The sequence below is a fragment of the Alosa pseudoharengus genome, unplaced genomic scaffold (genome assembly GCF_046254945.1).
Source record: "Alosa pseudoharengus isolate Yale_2024_CS ecotype anadromous, Long Island Sound unplaced genomic scaffold, YU_APseudo_1.1 YU_APseudo_1.1_scf_2, whole genome shotgun sequence".
NCBI lineage: Eukaryota > Metazoa > Chordata > Actinopteri > Clupeiformes > Clupeidae > Alosa > Alosa pseudoharengus.
Window position 1 is genome coordinate 56,273,338 of NW_027468663.1, and position 16,531 is coordinate 56,289,868.

General features: G+C 46.9%; 1 protein-coding gene across 4 annotated transcripts in view; it reads right to left on the reverse strand.

Moving 5' to 3' along the window:
* Window positions 1-6,054: 6,054 nt before the first annotated feature.
* fermt2 (FERM domain containing kindlin 2) overlaps window positions 6,055-16,531 on the reverse strand; it is a 69,975-nt gene continuing 59,498 nt past the window's right edge. For 2 of the 4 annotated variants that reach the window (XM_076295587.1, XM_076295589.1), the window contains 5 exons: window positions 16,496-16,531; window positions 9,103-9,123; window positions 7,910-8,034; window positions 7,402-7,543; window positions 6,055-6,268 (listed from right to left, as the gene is read on the reverse strand). The exon at window positions 16,496-16,531 is cut by the window's right edge and continues 189 nt beyond it. In XM_076295587.1, coding sequence (XP_076151702.1) covers window positions 6,095-6,268; window positions 7,402-7,543; window positions 7,910-8,034; window positions 9,103-9,123; window positions 16,496-16,531 — 498 coding nt within the window. In that variant the 3' untranslated portion in view covers window positions 6,055-6,094. The remainder of the gene's footprint in view (window positions 6,269-7,401; window positions 7,544-7,909; window positions 8,035-9,102; window positions 9,124-16,495) is intronic. The other 2 variants (XM_076295590.1, XM_076295588.1) reach the window with 1 other exon arrangement.

A 16,531-nucleotide genomic window follows, 5' to 3' on the forward strand; every position in this document is an offset into this window, starting at 1 on the left:
AGGTCTGCTAGATGTCTGTAACCCCTTCACATAAATGACTACCCCAAGCCCCCCTTGCCCCTCTTTCCAAAGCTTCATTAGACTACGGAATCCGCTTCTCATTCTATTGCCCCATTGTGGCAGTTTATTTACTGCACCATTTCCCTCAGAATTCAAATCATAGCCTGCAATCCAAATTATCCAAAAGACAGTAAAAAAGCAAAACAACAACAAAATTGCCTTCTTAAAGGCCGTTGGCGTCAGACTACACTCTGCAGGGACTGTGGGCTGCGCGCGCACACACACACACACACACACACACACACACACACAGATTCAGTGTGCTCTAAAAACAAGCAGAGAGTGAGAGCTATCCTGTACAACTAACACTGCAGAAAGCCACAGGCCAGAAGCAGACCATGAGTGGGATTGAAAATAGACACTGAAGTGGTCTCAGAACAGAATCAGCCTTCTGCACGACTCCTCCGACAGCCCTTCATATCATTACACAGGTCAAAATCTAGTCTTCCTCCTCAACTCTTCAAAGGGCTTAACATGCTCATTTCTATTCCACTGCTATATACTTTCTAAACCTCAGCTCCTACACTTACTATTATCCTCATGTCACATTTGAACAGCTCCAAATCTGAAGTCAGCGGCACTCATGGTAAGAGACGATGGTCTAAAACAGAGGTGTCGAGCTCATATCAGGTTGCTGGATTAGTTGGAATGAGACCTCGTGGGGGCCGTCATTGTCATGGTCATTCTCATTGTTTTTTTTGCACAGGTATCAGTGTTGTTTGATGATCTATTCCTTTACTATAACCACGTATGAGCAAACAAGTACAAATCATATACTGCTGTCACATACTGCTTTCTCTCTTGAAATACCCTAACATGTCAGTTTTTTCAGCTTTATCCTTCCTGAGGGTGGTTTGTAGTGCTAGGTTTAATCAATTTATCAATATCATAGAGATATTGCTTATAACACATTGTTGAAGACAACTGGATGTGAATATCTGTTTTTTCTTCTCATTTTTCCTTCCTACCCAAAACATCTAGGGGCCGTATGAAACCTGCCTGATCTGGCCCCCGGGCCTTATGTTTGACACCCCTGGTCTAAGAGAATGCTACATTATTTTGATGGAGACTTACAGTAGTTTCTACTGAAGACCGAAGTTTCAGTCACAATGTGTATGACCTGGAGTGAATAAGTACTGAAAACATGGAGGCCTTTAACCCCGCAAACTGTCAGTCAGAGGTGGAATATACTGTAATGTTGGGAGAGAGGAGAGTGGAGTAGGCTATTGAACACTGCAGCACAAGGATACTGCTGCGTCGCCCTGTTTACATTCTGTTACCCTAATAATGACCCCGTTAGCTACTACCCTGGAAATATAAAATAAACTAAGACTGGCCCAGATAATAGCGGACAGCAAAAGATACAGATATGGCCTTGATCTAGTGCAGTTTCCTGTCAGGTCCTGATAAATCTAAAAAGAACATTTCTAAGAAAAAGCGATCCTCCCCTGACCCACACCCTACAGTTACAGGGTACAGACCAAATCTGTGTCATAGTTTATGGATCTCAGACTCTTCCACACTCTCTGGGTCTTACACACACACACACACACACCGGTTGGGAAGAATCAGGAGCTGCGAGCAACACACACATGGACACACCTTTCCACTTGGCCCCTGGTGACCCCCTTCACATCACAGTCCAGTTCTCGGAGAAACCGCAGATATTTACAAGCCATGGTGGGTGCTGGGATGGAGAGGAGCCCAGCCCCGTAGGAGTGTAGCAATCCACAGCCGTTCTGAGAAATATCCACCCGGTGGAGTAGGAGGGAATCATGGGGGATGGAGGAAGTCTGATGTTATTTCAGAACGCTTCGTTATAGTTATAAGTTCTATTGGACTGACCGTTTTTGAAAATTTGGGCCCAATGACGGACACTAATTCTGGGCCCCCCGATAACATATACCGGTAGTATTATTGGGGGGCTCTCTGGGGGCCCCCCCGTCAGTGCTGGGCACTTAGAATCGTCCGAACGTCCAAACTTAGTCCGAACCACACCCCACCACCACCCCCCGGTGGCACCCCTGCTCATGATACTGCTGTTCGGGTTCAGAACTTTAGAGGCACGTGGTGAAGCAAAGCGTCACTAGCTGTCCTTGAGGGCAGCGCCATCTGGAAAAGGTGTTGGAAATCACGCTCGTCCTCCCGAATCTCCAAAGCTGGCCCTCAGCCCCACTGGCTCCCTTCGATCGGTCAACCCGCCACTCATCTCTCCGCGTGTTGCCACGGCGCCACGTGGACGGCAGGTGGCCACGGAACTCTCCCATCGCCAGGACACACCCACCTCCATCTGTGCGCCCGCCAGTTCCCGCTCCACAGGTGACTGACAGCCGGATACCGTGGCAACACGGCGCCGTGGCATAGCCGGCGATGCTGCCCAGACGCTGCTGAGCTCCCCTGTCGTCAATCTACCAGTTTGGGCTCGACGAGACGAGACAACTTTAATCTCTGCGGCGTTCTGTAAAACTTCCATTAAATGTCAAAGTAACATCTGCGGGGAGGAGGAACAGCCAAGTGATCCCACACTGCCCTCTACAGCTCAGCCCAGGCATAACACCAGCTGAGTTCTCTTCTGAAACCTTGTAAGAGGAGGCTTGAAGACCATTAAAGATGCATCATACTGCTGTGTGCTGTAACAAAATCTAAATGTGAATGTAACATTCAAAGTATGTAAACAGTATTCAATCACTGATTTTGCATTTAAACGACACTGACAATATAAAACTTTTCTTCTGACATGTCTTTCTTGTAGTCTAGACACACTGAACCCCTTAAACGTTGCTGAAAGAAGTGATTGATTTACAATTAAGAAAATAATGGCACTGCTTTAAGGTTTAAATAAAAATTATTTTTTATTATTTTTTAAAATAAATGCATTTTTACAGACCAAAATCAGCAGAGCATGCTTGCGCTGCCGTTTTGTGTACATCAGAGGCAGAACAAAAATGATGTGATACAGGAGGGAAAGCCATGGCCTAAGCTAGCACTTCTCAATTTAATTTGCAGTGGCACTTTGTCTCAAACCCCAGGGTCTTCAGATCTTTAGATCTCTCAGACTGATAGGCATATTATTACAATACCTTTCTATTTAAAAAGAAACAGATATCAAAATATAGGAACCCGAACTGAAACTGAAATTCTTGAAAATGTGCTCTAACAAAGAAAAAGAAAAATATTAGCACAAGGCAGGCGAAGATTGCGTCACGCATTAAAACAGCAGCAGAAACAAATAGTTTGTAAGGAGAGGTGGACAACTCATCTGATATTAACACAAGGCCAAGAAGAAATGATATCAATAGGCAGCTAGGAGATATACTTCATTGTTTTTAGGTGAAAAGCATTAAAACCACAGAACCTGAACAGCTCCTTCATAACACATAAATCAAAATCACGGTGACAGTCAATGACGCGGTGTCTCCTGGAGCGTGAGACAGGCTTGTTTCTTCATATATATCTATATATAGTTCTATCTTTTAATAAACTCAGTAAGACGTTTACATTGGCAGGCGCACAAGGCTGATAAATGGCTTTTTCTCCTTCTCTTCTGGAACAAACAAACAAACGTCCAAAAATCAGAGAGAAAAAAGCTGCAACACAAGAACTGTACAATTCTATAAAACCTGTGGTTTTTTACATTAGTTACAAAAAACTAATACTTCATTTAGCGTTCCTTCATACTGAGAGAAAATGGACATCGTATTTTCATTTTTAAAAAATGTCTGACCTATTGCTGGTGCATAACAATAACATGGCTGCTGAATAATACTATATGGTGTGTGGGAGTGGCCAGTAAAAGTAACAGGTTTGCATTGGGGCGCTAAACATGGACAAAAAAACCCCCCGTAGGAGACTTTCTTTGCATGCCTGGTGCCACGACCACCTACACGTGTACACGTTTTGGACAAGCTTTGACAAGGTTTTGCAAGGTCCACATCTACACGGGTAAGGAGGAGTGAACTTTAACCTCAGAAGCCGGAGGTGAGAGGACTTAAAGAACACCGGAGTCTCTCAGCTCCTCTTTCTACATCATTACCACAACAGTGACTCCTCATCTTCAGCCTTGAGTCATCTTGTGGCGTTGAACATGCATACAAAAACATCACAACAGGTGCATCGCTGTTGAATGCCAAGACGGGATATCTATCTATCTACTGTATATATATATATATATATATATATATATATATAAAAAAAAACACTACTTCAACTTCCGAAGCAACAGCTTATTTTGCGAAGGGACCTTCATCACAGCCGTGGAAGTGCTTTATGCAAAACTTCATGAGGTGGAGATATTAAAAAGGAAAACAGAAAGAAGAGAGAGATAGAGAGAGAGAGAGAGAGAGAGAGAGGGAGAGATAGAGAGAGAGAGAGAGAGAGAGAGAGAGAGAGAGAGAGAGTGAGAGAGACAGAGAGAGAGAGAGAGAGAGAGAGAGAGATAGAGAGAGAGAGAGAGAGAGAGAGAGAGAGAGAGAGTGAGAGAGACAGAGAGAGAGAGAGAGAGAGAGAGAGAGAGAGAGAGAGAGAGAGAGAGAGAGAGAGAGAGAGAGAGAGAGAGAGAGAGAGAGAGAGAGAGAGTGAGAGAGAGAGTGAGAGAGAGAGAGAGAGAGCTATGAAGCAAATCCGTCCATTTTAAAACAGGTCTCAAAACACAGCCTGAATCACTGAAGCAGGCCGCGAGGCAACCACTCCACCATGGGAGCAACGACACACACACACACACTACATGGACACACATTTACTCACACATGCTTGTACACTTACATACAAACACACTAAAGCATTACGTGTATACATATTCACTCACACATCCTTTCTCACACATGCTTGCACACTTACACTGACACACACACACACACACACACACACACCTCTTTTTAAAGGCAGGCAGCGCAATCTGTAGTGTATCTGTATGGGACAGGTCATCATGAGGAAACACATCTGCCAGGGATGGTGTGTGAATCACAGTGATGCGGCACGGTCATCACACACAACTCCACCGACAGACCAATGAGCACCAAGGATAACAAAGATGTCACACACACCCACACACACACACAACCATCCACACACACACACACCCACACACACAACCATCCACACACACACACACACACCCACCCCCACACACACAACCATCCACACACACACAACCATCCACACACACACACACACACGCACACCCCCCCCCACACACACACACACCCCCATACACACAACCATCCACCCCACACACACACACACACACACACACCCCCACACACACACAACCATCCACACACACACACACACACACACCCACACACACCCCCCCACACACACACACACCCACCCACACACACACAACCATCCACACACACACACACACAAACTCATAGCCTACACATTGGCATGAAGGAACGCGGACCCAGCTGGTCAAGAATAAATAGCATGCGCTCCAATATTCTCTAGCAAACATCATAAGGCCAAGGTGACCGACCACATCAATGCTTCCAAACCCCGGATCCAGGGACAGGACACTGCAGAAGTTCAGTTGCACATAACGAAATCTGAAGAACGTCTGCCGTACTCAACTTCAGTTTGCATATTAAAAACCGTTCCTACACAAGAAGGTGTGGCGTTGCAAGGTCTGCAGACCCTAACAGGGAAGCTACAGCGGGCGCAGAACTGAAGCTTTGCGTGAAACTTCCCCGTAAGGCAAAGCGATGGACGCAAGGTCTTCAGAGAGATGCTGCTGTCCGCACGAAGCACACCTCTGGTCATCCCATACACAGGAGACGTGTAGCTCTCTCTGATTACTTGTCAAAGTCTGGACTGCCTCTTTTAAGTTAACATTAGTGTTATGATTGCGGTCAAGAGCATTAATGACTGCTAAATGTCAGCTTTTATGTCAGCTTTGTAAAGAAGATCACCATACGCCACGTGTACTAGACATGGCAAATAATAATATCAAAACAAACAAAAACACTAAATAAAAACAAAAACAAAAGACCCCCCCCCCCCCCCCCCCGTTCCTGTCGGCAGGTTTGGAGCATGCTCAGATCCATCCGCTGGTCAGCTTGAAGAACATCTCCTCATCCAAAGACTCGTTCTGGTCCTTGGCGCGCGTGGACAGGAAGATGTAGCCGCCGATGAACTCGTGCACCACCTTGCAGTCCACCTCCGTGCAGATGAACGCGAGGCTGGGCTCGTCCGCAAACTCCACCGTCACCTGGGAAAACGGACGGGAAAAAAAGGAGGAAAAAGCTTCGGTGAGCACGACCACACTGCGCTACACAGACGAACGAGACGCTAGGCTCGTCCGCAAACTCCACCGGGATGAGAACTAGACGCCAGGCTCGTCCGCAAACTCCACCGGGATGAGAACTAGAGGCTGGGCTCGTCCGCAAACTCCACCGGGATGAGAACTAGAGGCAGGGTTCCCACTCTAAACTCCACCGGGATGAGAACTAGAGGCAGGGTTCCCACTCTAAACTCCACCGGGATGAGAACTAGAGGCAGGGTTCCCACTCTAAACTCTACCGGGATGAGAACTAGAGGCAGGGTTCCCACTCTAAACTCTACCGGGATGAGAATTAGAGGCAGGGTTCCCACTCTAAGCCATGTCTGGAATAGATTTAATTAAAATTCCATGATATTCCAGAAATTCCATGAGCCGTGGGAACCCTAGAGAGGAGAAGCTCCAGTGAGTACGACCACACTGAGCTACACAGATGCCTGGCAGGTGGAAAGAAACGATGCGCTCACACTCTGGTTCCCATTCAAACAGTGACACTATGGGGAAGGAACCGAGAAGAAGGTTCCGGTCAACTTGACCTTCATTAAGCGTTTAACGGGCGATGACACCAGGCTCCCACAGAGCAGATGGCACTCAGAGGACTCGTATCCATGGAATATCACCCCACCCACATGCACAAATACATGCAATACCATTGCCTTTAAGAAATAAAGATTCAACTACAACTCGTATGCGATGTGCGTACGCGATAAAGCGCTCTACAAATAAAATACATTATTATTATTATTATTATTATTATTATTATTATTATTATTATTCTACAGGAGGCTAAATCCGACTGCAGATGCAGTGTGTGCTGTAGAGGAAAGAGGACAGTTCTCTGAGTTGCAACTTAATCTGGGTGATCAGTGACCAGTGTGTGCCGTGATCAGTGACCCGTGTGTGCCGGGATCAGTGACCCGTGTATGTCGTGACCCGTCGTGACCAGTGACCCGTGTGTGTCGTGACCAGTGACCCGTGTGTGTCGTGACCCCTGACCCGTGTGTGTCGAGACCCGTGACCAGTGACCTGTGTGTGTCGTGACCAGTGACCCGTGCGTGCCGTACCATCTTGATCTCCCAGTTGACGTTCCACTGCTTCATGTTGCTGAACCTCCAGGTCTTGATGGCGTCTCCGTTGCTGGCGTCCATGCGGATCAGGCGGTTGTAGGTGATTCCAATAAGCTCCTCCCTCTTGCCTCCCTGGAACCTGACGCACAGACAAGAGAAGAAGTCCAGACTTGACCGGAGCCACACAGACAGGAGCAGAGCGGATAAACAGTGACCACTGAGGGACATCTCTGGGACGTAATGGCACATTAGAATGAAGACTGGGAATGGAGCGGGGAAAACATCAGATTTCCAAGAAGACAGGGTAACACTTGACGGGTGAGTTCAGAACACATTCATAGCAGCTGTCATAAACTGCACATAAAGCATTCATAAAGCACTCAACATTCATACCAAACCTTTCATGAATGTGGAGGACAGAACGACGAGGACTTGTCAAAATAGAGAGAGAGAGAGAGAGAGAGAGAGAGAGAGAGAGAGAGAGAGTCTCCTGAGGGGGACATACTTGGCCAGGAAGTGTGTGATTCCAAACTCCGGCAGGGACTGCCACGCCTGGATGAAGCGCATCTTGGCCTCGATCAGGCTCATCTGGGCCACGTTCTGATGGGCCTCCAGGATCCGGGCCGAGATCTAGTGGAGACACGGAAGTCCAGAGCGGGGAGAGCATCAACCATCACCTCATCATCATCATCATCATCATCAAACACACCATAGCCATCATCACTCCCACTGAAAACTAAACATAAATGAGAACACACACACACACACGAGTAGATACACACACAGCCTCTGAACATGCACTCAACCATGTTCACAAACACATCACATATATGGACACACACACACACACACGCAAACATATCTTCTGAACATGCACACACAAATATCATTTACATCATGTGACTGGCACAAGCTGTTGAGCGCGTGTGCACACACACACACACACATGCACACAGATACACGCACAGACACGCGCACAGACACACACGCACGCACAGATACACACAGACACACAGACAGACAGACAGACAGACAGACAGACAGACACACACACACACGCACAGACAGACACAAGCACAGACACACACACACAGACACACACACATACGCACGCACAGACAGACAGACAGACAGACAGACAGACACACACACACACACACACGCAGACACACAGACACAGACAAACACACACACACACACACACACACACAGTGAGCCCATGCTCTTTGTGCCTTCTCAGCTAAGCTCCTGGCACCAAAATGGCGCCCATCGTCCACTGGACCCTAGCTAGCAATGACAGCCAGGCAGCAGGCCTAACCTCTACCCCCGTGACCCTTGGACGTCTGGTCTGGAGGATGGGGAGGACCGAAGGGTCCGCATCTCTCTGACCATACCAGCAACTCACCATCACAGACTTACCACTCACTGCTCACCTCTACACACTCTTTTTAATGAGAAAAATCAGGCTTCTGGACACCATCACCACCACCACCAAGAGCACACACCAACCAGCTACAGTCTAGCAGCAGCACTGAGGCTGCGTGTTAGTGGACTAAGACTATTGTGGAGTTCTGGGTCTACTTGCTATGGAGTTAGTGTTTACATCAAAGCTGTCGTTCTAGTGTTAGCGAGCGCTGGCTAACAGAAGGGGATTAGTGACACTACATGGCAACCCAGAGGCACACAGGTTTGACTTACCATGTCCCTCACAAACCCTGGCTGAGGAGGGAGGGAAGGAGAAGGTAGCGAGAGAGAGAGAGGGGGATGGAGGGATGGGGGGAGGAGGAGAGCAAGCAGAGAAGAAGAAGGAGAAAAAGAGGCAGGTGAGAACAAGCAGACAAAAAAACAAAACATGGCTGGAACATAGCAAGCAATCGAGCAGGTAAAACAAAACAGGAGCAAGCGCACATGTAGAAACATATACACACCAATACACACATACACTGCACACACACACACACACACACCCACACACACACACACACAGATGCATCACATTCGGCGCATGCAGCAGTTTGCAGCAACAAAAGAGTGACCAGCTGCATCAGTGAGGACCAACAGGGTTGAAGTAACAGGAAGTAGCTGGATTATCAGCAGCACACACTGGGAAAGGAGTTCAGTACACAGTACACAAGCAGTGAACACACATCGGAACATTTCCTACTGGGAAAGGAGCAGTGAACACACATCGGAACATTTCCTACTTTTAAGGCCTAGAGGGAATCATAGCTAACTACTGGCTTCATCAAGCACAAAACAATGTTACATACATATACATATCTAACGTTCATCTTTCCATCATATGGAGGACGATGGGGACAAAGGTGTGTGTGTGTGTGTGAGTGTGTAGTTTGTTTTTAAGACTATTCCAAGTATTATGCTGTCAGACAACAATTTTAATAGTTAAGCCTTACCATCATATAGAATTTCTTGTGGTTATACAACAAGAGCCTGCACTTCCCTGGCTATCCAGCAGGTGGCAGTATAGTCAAAAGAGTGACTGCTGTACTCCTAAGGAGTGGCACAGAATAAAGGGCCGGCTCATACCCCCCGCCCCAACTGTTTGTTTGTCATAGTGCTCCAGAAGTGGACTTTCTTTGGGGGGGCTAAAGACCGGACGTTTGTCCACAGGGCTGTTTAAAGCCTCCTTCCCAGGGTTCTGTTAAGTCTAACACTTCTCCTATGGGGATTACGACTGAGTTCAAAGTGGGGGGGTTGGGAGGGGCACAGCCGAGAGGAAGTCCGACTTTTGGAGGAAAACAAGAAAGACAGAAGAGGAGAAAAACAGAAACGAGAAGAGGAGAGGAGAGGAGGGGGCAGGAGAGGAGAGGAAAGAGGAGAGGAGAGGAGAGGAGAGGAGGGGGGGAGAGGAGGGGAGAGGAAAGAGGAGAGGAGAGGAGAGGAGGGGGGGAGAGGAGGGGAGAGGAGAGGAGAGGAGACGAGAGGAGGGGGGGAGAGGAGAGGAGAGGAGAGGAGGGGGGGAGAGGAGAGGAAAGAGGAGAGGAAAGGAGAGGAGGGGGGGAGAGGAGAGGAAAGAGGAGAGGAAAGGAGAGGAGGGGGGGAGAGGAGAGGAGAGGAAAGAGGAGAGGAGGGGAGAGGAGAGGAGGGGAGAGGAGAGGAAAGAGGAGAGGAAAGGAGAGGCGTCTCTGATCTGTAAAACAGCTGGGAGCGGCTGGCTGGTTTTTCCCAGACTCTATTCCCGTTTGACGCTTGGAATTCCCAGGCCCGGCGTCCATTCCCACTCAGCATTCCCTGGGAAGGGGTCACTTCCTGTAGTTTTCCCGCCTCTAGCCACTGACCAACACTCATGCTGAGGCTCCTGCTTTTGACTGCAGGGAGTGAATGAGTTACTGTGTGTGTGTCTGTGTGTGTGTGTGTGTGTGTGTGTGTGTGTGTGTGTGTGTGTGTGTGTGTGTGTGTCTCATGGCTGCAGTGATCTGGATTTAGGCCAGAGCCCCAACCCCAGCAAATACCAGCCCTTCTGCCATTCTCTCTATCCAAGGGAGTGGAGCAGAGAAACACACACACACACACACACACACACACACACACACACACACACACACACACCCCATCTTCCTTTTTTTACCCACTACGCTAACTGGGCAGTCTCTTCTCTACAACACTGTGTGCTTCTGTGTGTGTGTGTGTGTGTGTGTGTGTGCTTCTGTGTGTGTGTGTGTGTGTGTGTGTGTGTGTGTGTGCATATGTGTGCACTCAGTTCAGCCCTGCACTGTCAGTTTCAGTATTTAACACACTGGCCAGCATATAATAAATATTTTTAGTCTTTTGACAGGGCGTGCCCGCTCATTAGGCGATGAGCCCTCGTTTCCACCGGCGTGCCGCTCCAGACAGCCCTTCGCCAGCTGATGCCAGTCTCTGGATGACCAGTCCGGATGCCAGCTCCGTCACTGGCAAACGAGAGGCTCGGACGTGGACAGTTCTGAGTCACCACTCAAAGAGGCTGCAGACAGCCACGGCCTTATAAGCCCAATGAAAAAACACCAAACACGAGCCAAATAAGACTAACACACTCAGACTGCACCAGTCGCCTGCAGCAGTGCAGCTACAGCATGCTTTGTACTCCAGGCCACTTTAGGCCCAGCACCCTCAACTGTATGAAGACAGAGATGTGCCATATGCAGCTCAAGTCCGTAATAACGCTCTGTGCGTCGCTCCTGATGTAATAACGCTCTGTGCGTCGCTCCTGATGTAATAGCGCTCTGTGCGTCGCTCCTGATGTAATAACGCTCTGTGCGTGTTTATGATGTAATAACGCTCTGTGCGTCGCTCCTGATGTAATAGCGCTCTGTGCGTCGCTCTTGATGTAATAACGTTCTGTGTGTCGCTCCTGATGTAATAACGCTCTGTGTGTCGCTCCTGATGTAATAACGCTCTGTGCGTGTTTATGATGTAATAACGTTCTGTGTGTCGCTCATGTGCGTGTTTATGATGTAATAACGCTCTGTGCGTGTTTATGATGTAATAACGCTCTGTGCGTCGTTCCTGATGTAATAACGCTCTGTGTGTGTTTATGATGTAATAACGCTCTGTGCGTCGTTCCTGATGTAATAAAGCTATGTGTGTCGCTCCTGATGTAATAACGCTCTGTGCGTCGCTCCTGATGTAATAGCGCTCTGTGTGTCGCTCCTGATGTAATAACGCTCTGTGCGTCGCTCCTGATGTAATAGCGCTCTGTGCGTGTTTATGATGTAATAACGCTCTGTGCGTGTTTATGATGTAATAACGCTCTGTGCGTCGCTCCTGATGTAATAGCGCTTTGTGCGTCGCTCTTGATGTAATAACGTTCTGTGTGTCGCTCCTGATGTAATAACACTCTGTGCGTGTTTATTATGTAATAATGCTCTGTGCGTGTTTATGACGTAATAGCGCTCTGTGCGTGTTTATGATGTAATAGCGCTCTGTGCGTGTTTTTGATGTAATAACGCTCTGTGTGTGTTTATGATGTAATAACGCTCTGTGCGTCGCTCCTGATGTAATAACGCTCTGTGCGTGTTTATGATGTAATAACGCTCTGTGCGTGTTTATGATGTAATAACGCTCTGTGCGTGTTTATGATGTAATAACGCTATGTGTGTCGCTCCTGATGTAATAACGCTCTGTGCATCGCTCCTGATGTAATAACGATCTGTGCGTGTTTATGATGTAATAACGCTCTGTGCGTGTTTATAATGTAATAACGCTCTGTGCGTCGCTCCTGATGTAATAACGGTCTGTGTGTGTTTATGATGTAATAACGCTCTGTGCGTGTTTATGATGTAATAACGCTCTGTGTGTCGCTCCTGTGCGTGTTTATGATGTAATAACGCTCTGTGCGTGTTTATGATGTAATAACGCTCTGTGCGTGTTTATGATGTAATAACGCTCTGTGCGTGTTTATGATGTAATAACGCTCTGTGCATGTTTATGATGTAATAACGTTCTGTGAGTCGTTCCTGATGTTATAACGCTCTGTGCGTCGCTCCTGATGTAATAGCGATCTGTGCGTCGCTCCTGATGTAATAACGATCTGTGCGTCGCTCCTGATGTAATAGCGCTCTGTGCGTGTTTATGATGTAATAACGCTCTGTGCGTCGCTCCTGATGTAATAGCGCTCTGTGTGTCGCTCCTGATGTAATAACGCTCTGTGCGTGTTTATGATGTAATAACGCTCTGTGCGTGTTTATGATGTAATAGCGCTCTGTGCGTGTTTATGAAGTAATAACGCTCTGTGCGTGTTTATGATGTAATAACGCTCTGTGTGTGTTTATGATGTAATAACGCTCTGTGCGTCGTTCCTGATGTAATAACGCTCTGTGCGTGTTTATGATGTAATAACGCTCTGTGCGTCGCTCCTGATGTAATAACGCTCTGTGCATCGCTCCTGATGTAATAACGCTCTGTGCGTGTTTATGATGTAATAACACTCTGTGCGTGTTTATGATGTAATAACGCTCTGTGCATGTTTATGATGTAATAACGCTCTGTGCATGTTTATGATGTAATAACGCTCTGTGTGTCGCTCCTGATGTAATAGCGCTCTGTGCGTGTTTATGATGTAATAACGCTCTGTGCGTGTTTATGATGTAATAACGCTATGTGTGTCGCTCCTGATGTAATAACGCTCTGTGCGTCGCTCCTGATGTAATAGCGCTCTGTGTGTCGCTCCTGATGTAATAACGCTCTGTGTGTCGCTCCTGATGTAATAGCGCTCTGTGCGTGTTTATGATGTAATAACGCTCTGTGCGTGTTTATGATGTAATAACGCTCTGTGCGTGTTTATGATGTAATAACGCTCTGCGTGTTTATGATGTAATAACGCGCTGTGTGTCGCTCCTGATGTAATAACACTCTGTGTGTCGCTCCTGATGTAATAGCGCTCTGTGTGTCGCTCCTGATGTAATAGCGCTCTGTGTGTCGCTCCTGATGTAATAACGCTCTGTGCGTGTTTATGATGTAATAACGCTCTGTGTGTCGCTCCTGATGTAATAACGCTCTGTGCGTGTTTATGATGTAATAACGCTATGTGTGTCGCTCCTGATGTAATAGCGCTCTGTGTGTCGCTCCTGATGTAATAGCGCTCTGTGTGTCGCTCCTGATGTAATAACGCTCTGTGCGTGTTTATGATGTAATAACGCTCTGTGCGTGTTTATGATGTAATAACGCTCTGTGCGTCGCTCCTGATGTAATAACGCTCTGTGCGTGTTTATGATGTAATAACGCTCTGTGTGTCGCTCCTGATGTAATAACGATCTGCGTGTTTATGATGTAATAACGCGATGTGTGTCGCTCCTGATGTAATAACGCTCTGTGTGTCGCTCCTGATGTAATAACGCTCTGTGTGTCGCTCCTGATGTAATAACGCTCTGTGCGTGTTTATGATGTAATAACGCTCTGTGCGTGTTTATGATGTAATAACGCTATGTGTGTCGCTCCTGATGTAATAGCGCTCTGTGTGTCGCTCCTGATGTAATAACGCTCTGTGCGTGTTTTTGATGTAATAACGCTCTGTGCGTGTTTATGATGTAATAACGCTCTGTGCGTCGCTCCTGATGTAATAACGCTCTGTGCGTGTTTATGATGTAATAACGCTCTGTGCGTGTTTATGATGTAATAACGCTATGTGTGTCGCTCCTGATGTAATAGCGCTCTGTGTGTCGCTCCTGATGTAATAACGCTCTGTGCGTGTTTTTGATGTAATAACGCTCTGTGCGTGTTTATGATGTAATAACGCTCTGTGTGTCGCTCCTGATGTAATAACGCTCTGTGCGTGTTTATGATGTAATAGCGCTCTGTGTGCCGCTCCTGATGTAATAGCGATCTCCTGATGCGGACGTGGGCTTCCTGTCTCGTCCCTCTCTGGAGTGGCCACTTCCTGCCTCCCTGGCACTGGAGGTTTCAGTAGTAAACTGTTTACATGTGCTATCGGCTACCCAGCAGCCATCTCACACACACACACACACACACCCTCCACTCTCTGTTCTCTCAATTCTCTCTACACCATCTCTCTCTCTCCCTTTTTTCTGTCTCTCTACTACTCCCTCACTTTTTTTCTCCCTCTACTTATCTCATTCTCTCACTCTCATTCTATCCCTCTCTTCTCTCTCTCTCTCGGTGACTGCTGAATGATGGGTGTGTCCTTAGTTTGGCTGCCATGTCCCTGGATACCCTCAAAAGGGGAGGGTGCATGAGAGAGGGCGAGGGAGGAAAAGAGGAAGAGAGGGATAGAGAGAGCTGATGAAAGGGAAAGGGCAAGAAACAGAGTTGAGATAAATAGATAGAAAAAGATGAGAATGTGTGTGAGAGAGATAACGAGTTAGGAAGTTAGGGAAAATTAGCAGTTGGGAGAAAGACAAGCACAGAGAGAGATAGAGAGAGAGAGGGAGAGAGAGAGAGGGAGAGAGAAGAAGTTGAGGGAAGGGGTGAAGGCCTATGGGAGTCGTGTGAGTGAGTGTGTGTGTGTGCCTGGATATTTATGTGTGTGTGATGTGTGTGTCCATGTGTGAGAAAAGGGGGTGTCTGCATTCCAGCAGAGAGAAGCCAGATACCAGGCAACCAGCTGTGAGACTCCAGTCAGCAGGACCCGGTCCAGTTGGGGCCCTCAGCGCCTCAGTCTGCCTTTATTTATATCCCTCCCTCGCTTTCTCTCTCTCTCTCTCTCTCTCTCTCTCTCATTCCTTCGTTCAGTCTCTTCCCTCCCCTCTCTCCACTCATCATGTTGTTTTATCTTTTTTCACACATGTTTACGCTCTTCAGTCCTTGTATACAATAGTCCAATTCTATACAGACAGGATTGCAAAAAAACAAAAACAACTGGCCTGATTATCATGAAACTTAGTGGAAAGACGTAGCATGGTCCGAAGAAGCACTAACAGGGCGGCTCGATGAATTCTGTTTCACTATCGCCAGAGAATGATGAATTCTGTTTCACTATCGCCAGAGAATGATGAATTCTGTTTCACTACCGCCAGAGAATGATGAATTCTGTTTCACTATCGCCAGAGAATGAGGAATTCTGTTTGACCATCACCGGCGTTGGGAGATGTGGCATCTGGGCTTGGTGGGGCTGGCCTGAACTCTCAAAATGGACTTGCTGTTTATGTTAACGCTTGTTCACAGTAAAGTGGATGTTCTTCACTGCTTGTTTAAAAACTCCCATCACACACACACTAGTGTTGCAGTAGCTCAAAGGGTTCTAGGAACACAGGTCACAGGTACCCATTCCATACCCAAGGAGAACACAAGGTGTCAGATGTCAACATGCATAAATGTATGCAAAAATGTAAGTTATGTCCACACATAAATGTATGACAATATACATAAATGTATTAAAATATTTAAGTTACAGCAATACATAAATGCATGTCAACATACATAAATGTATACAAATATTTCAGTTACACCAATGCATAAATGTATGTCAACATACATAAATGTATGTAAATATCATACACTGCTACTAAATATATATAACTAAATATATATATAACTACATCATTTTTGTCACTTTTGTCTGAAGCTATATGAAATGACATAATGAGGATGACTGAGCCCAGGTGCCTATGACACCGCTCCACTCTGTTCTACTCACCTGTTTGTTCTTGTACTTCTTCAGGTAGCGCGGAGA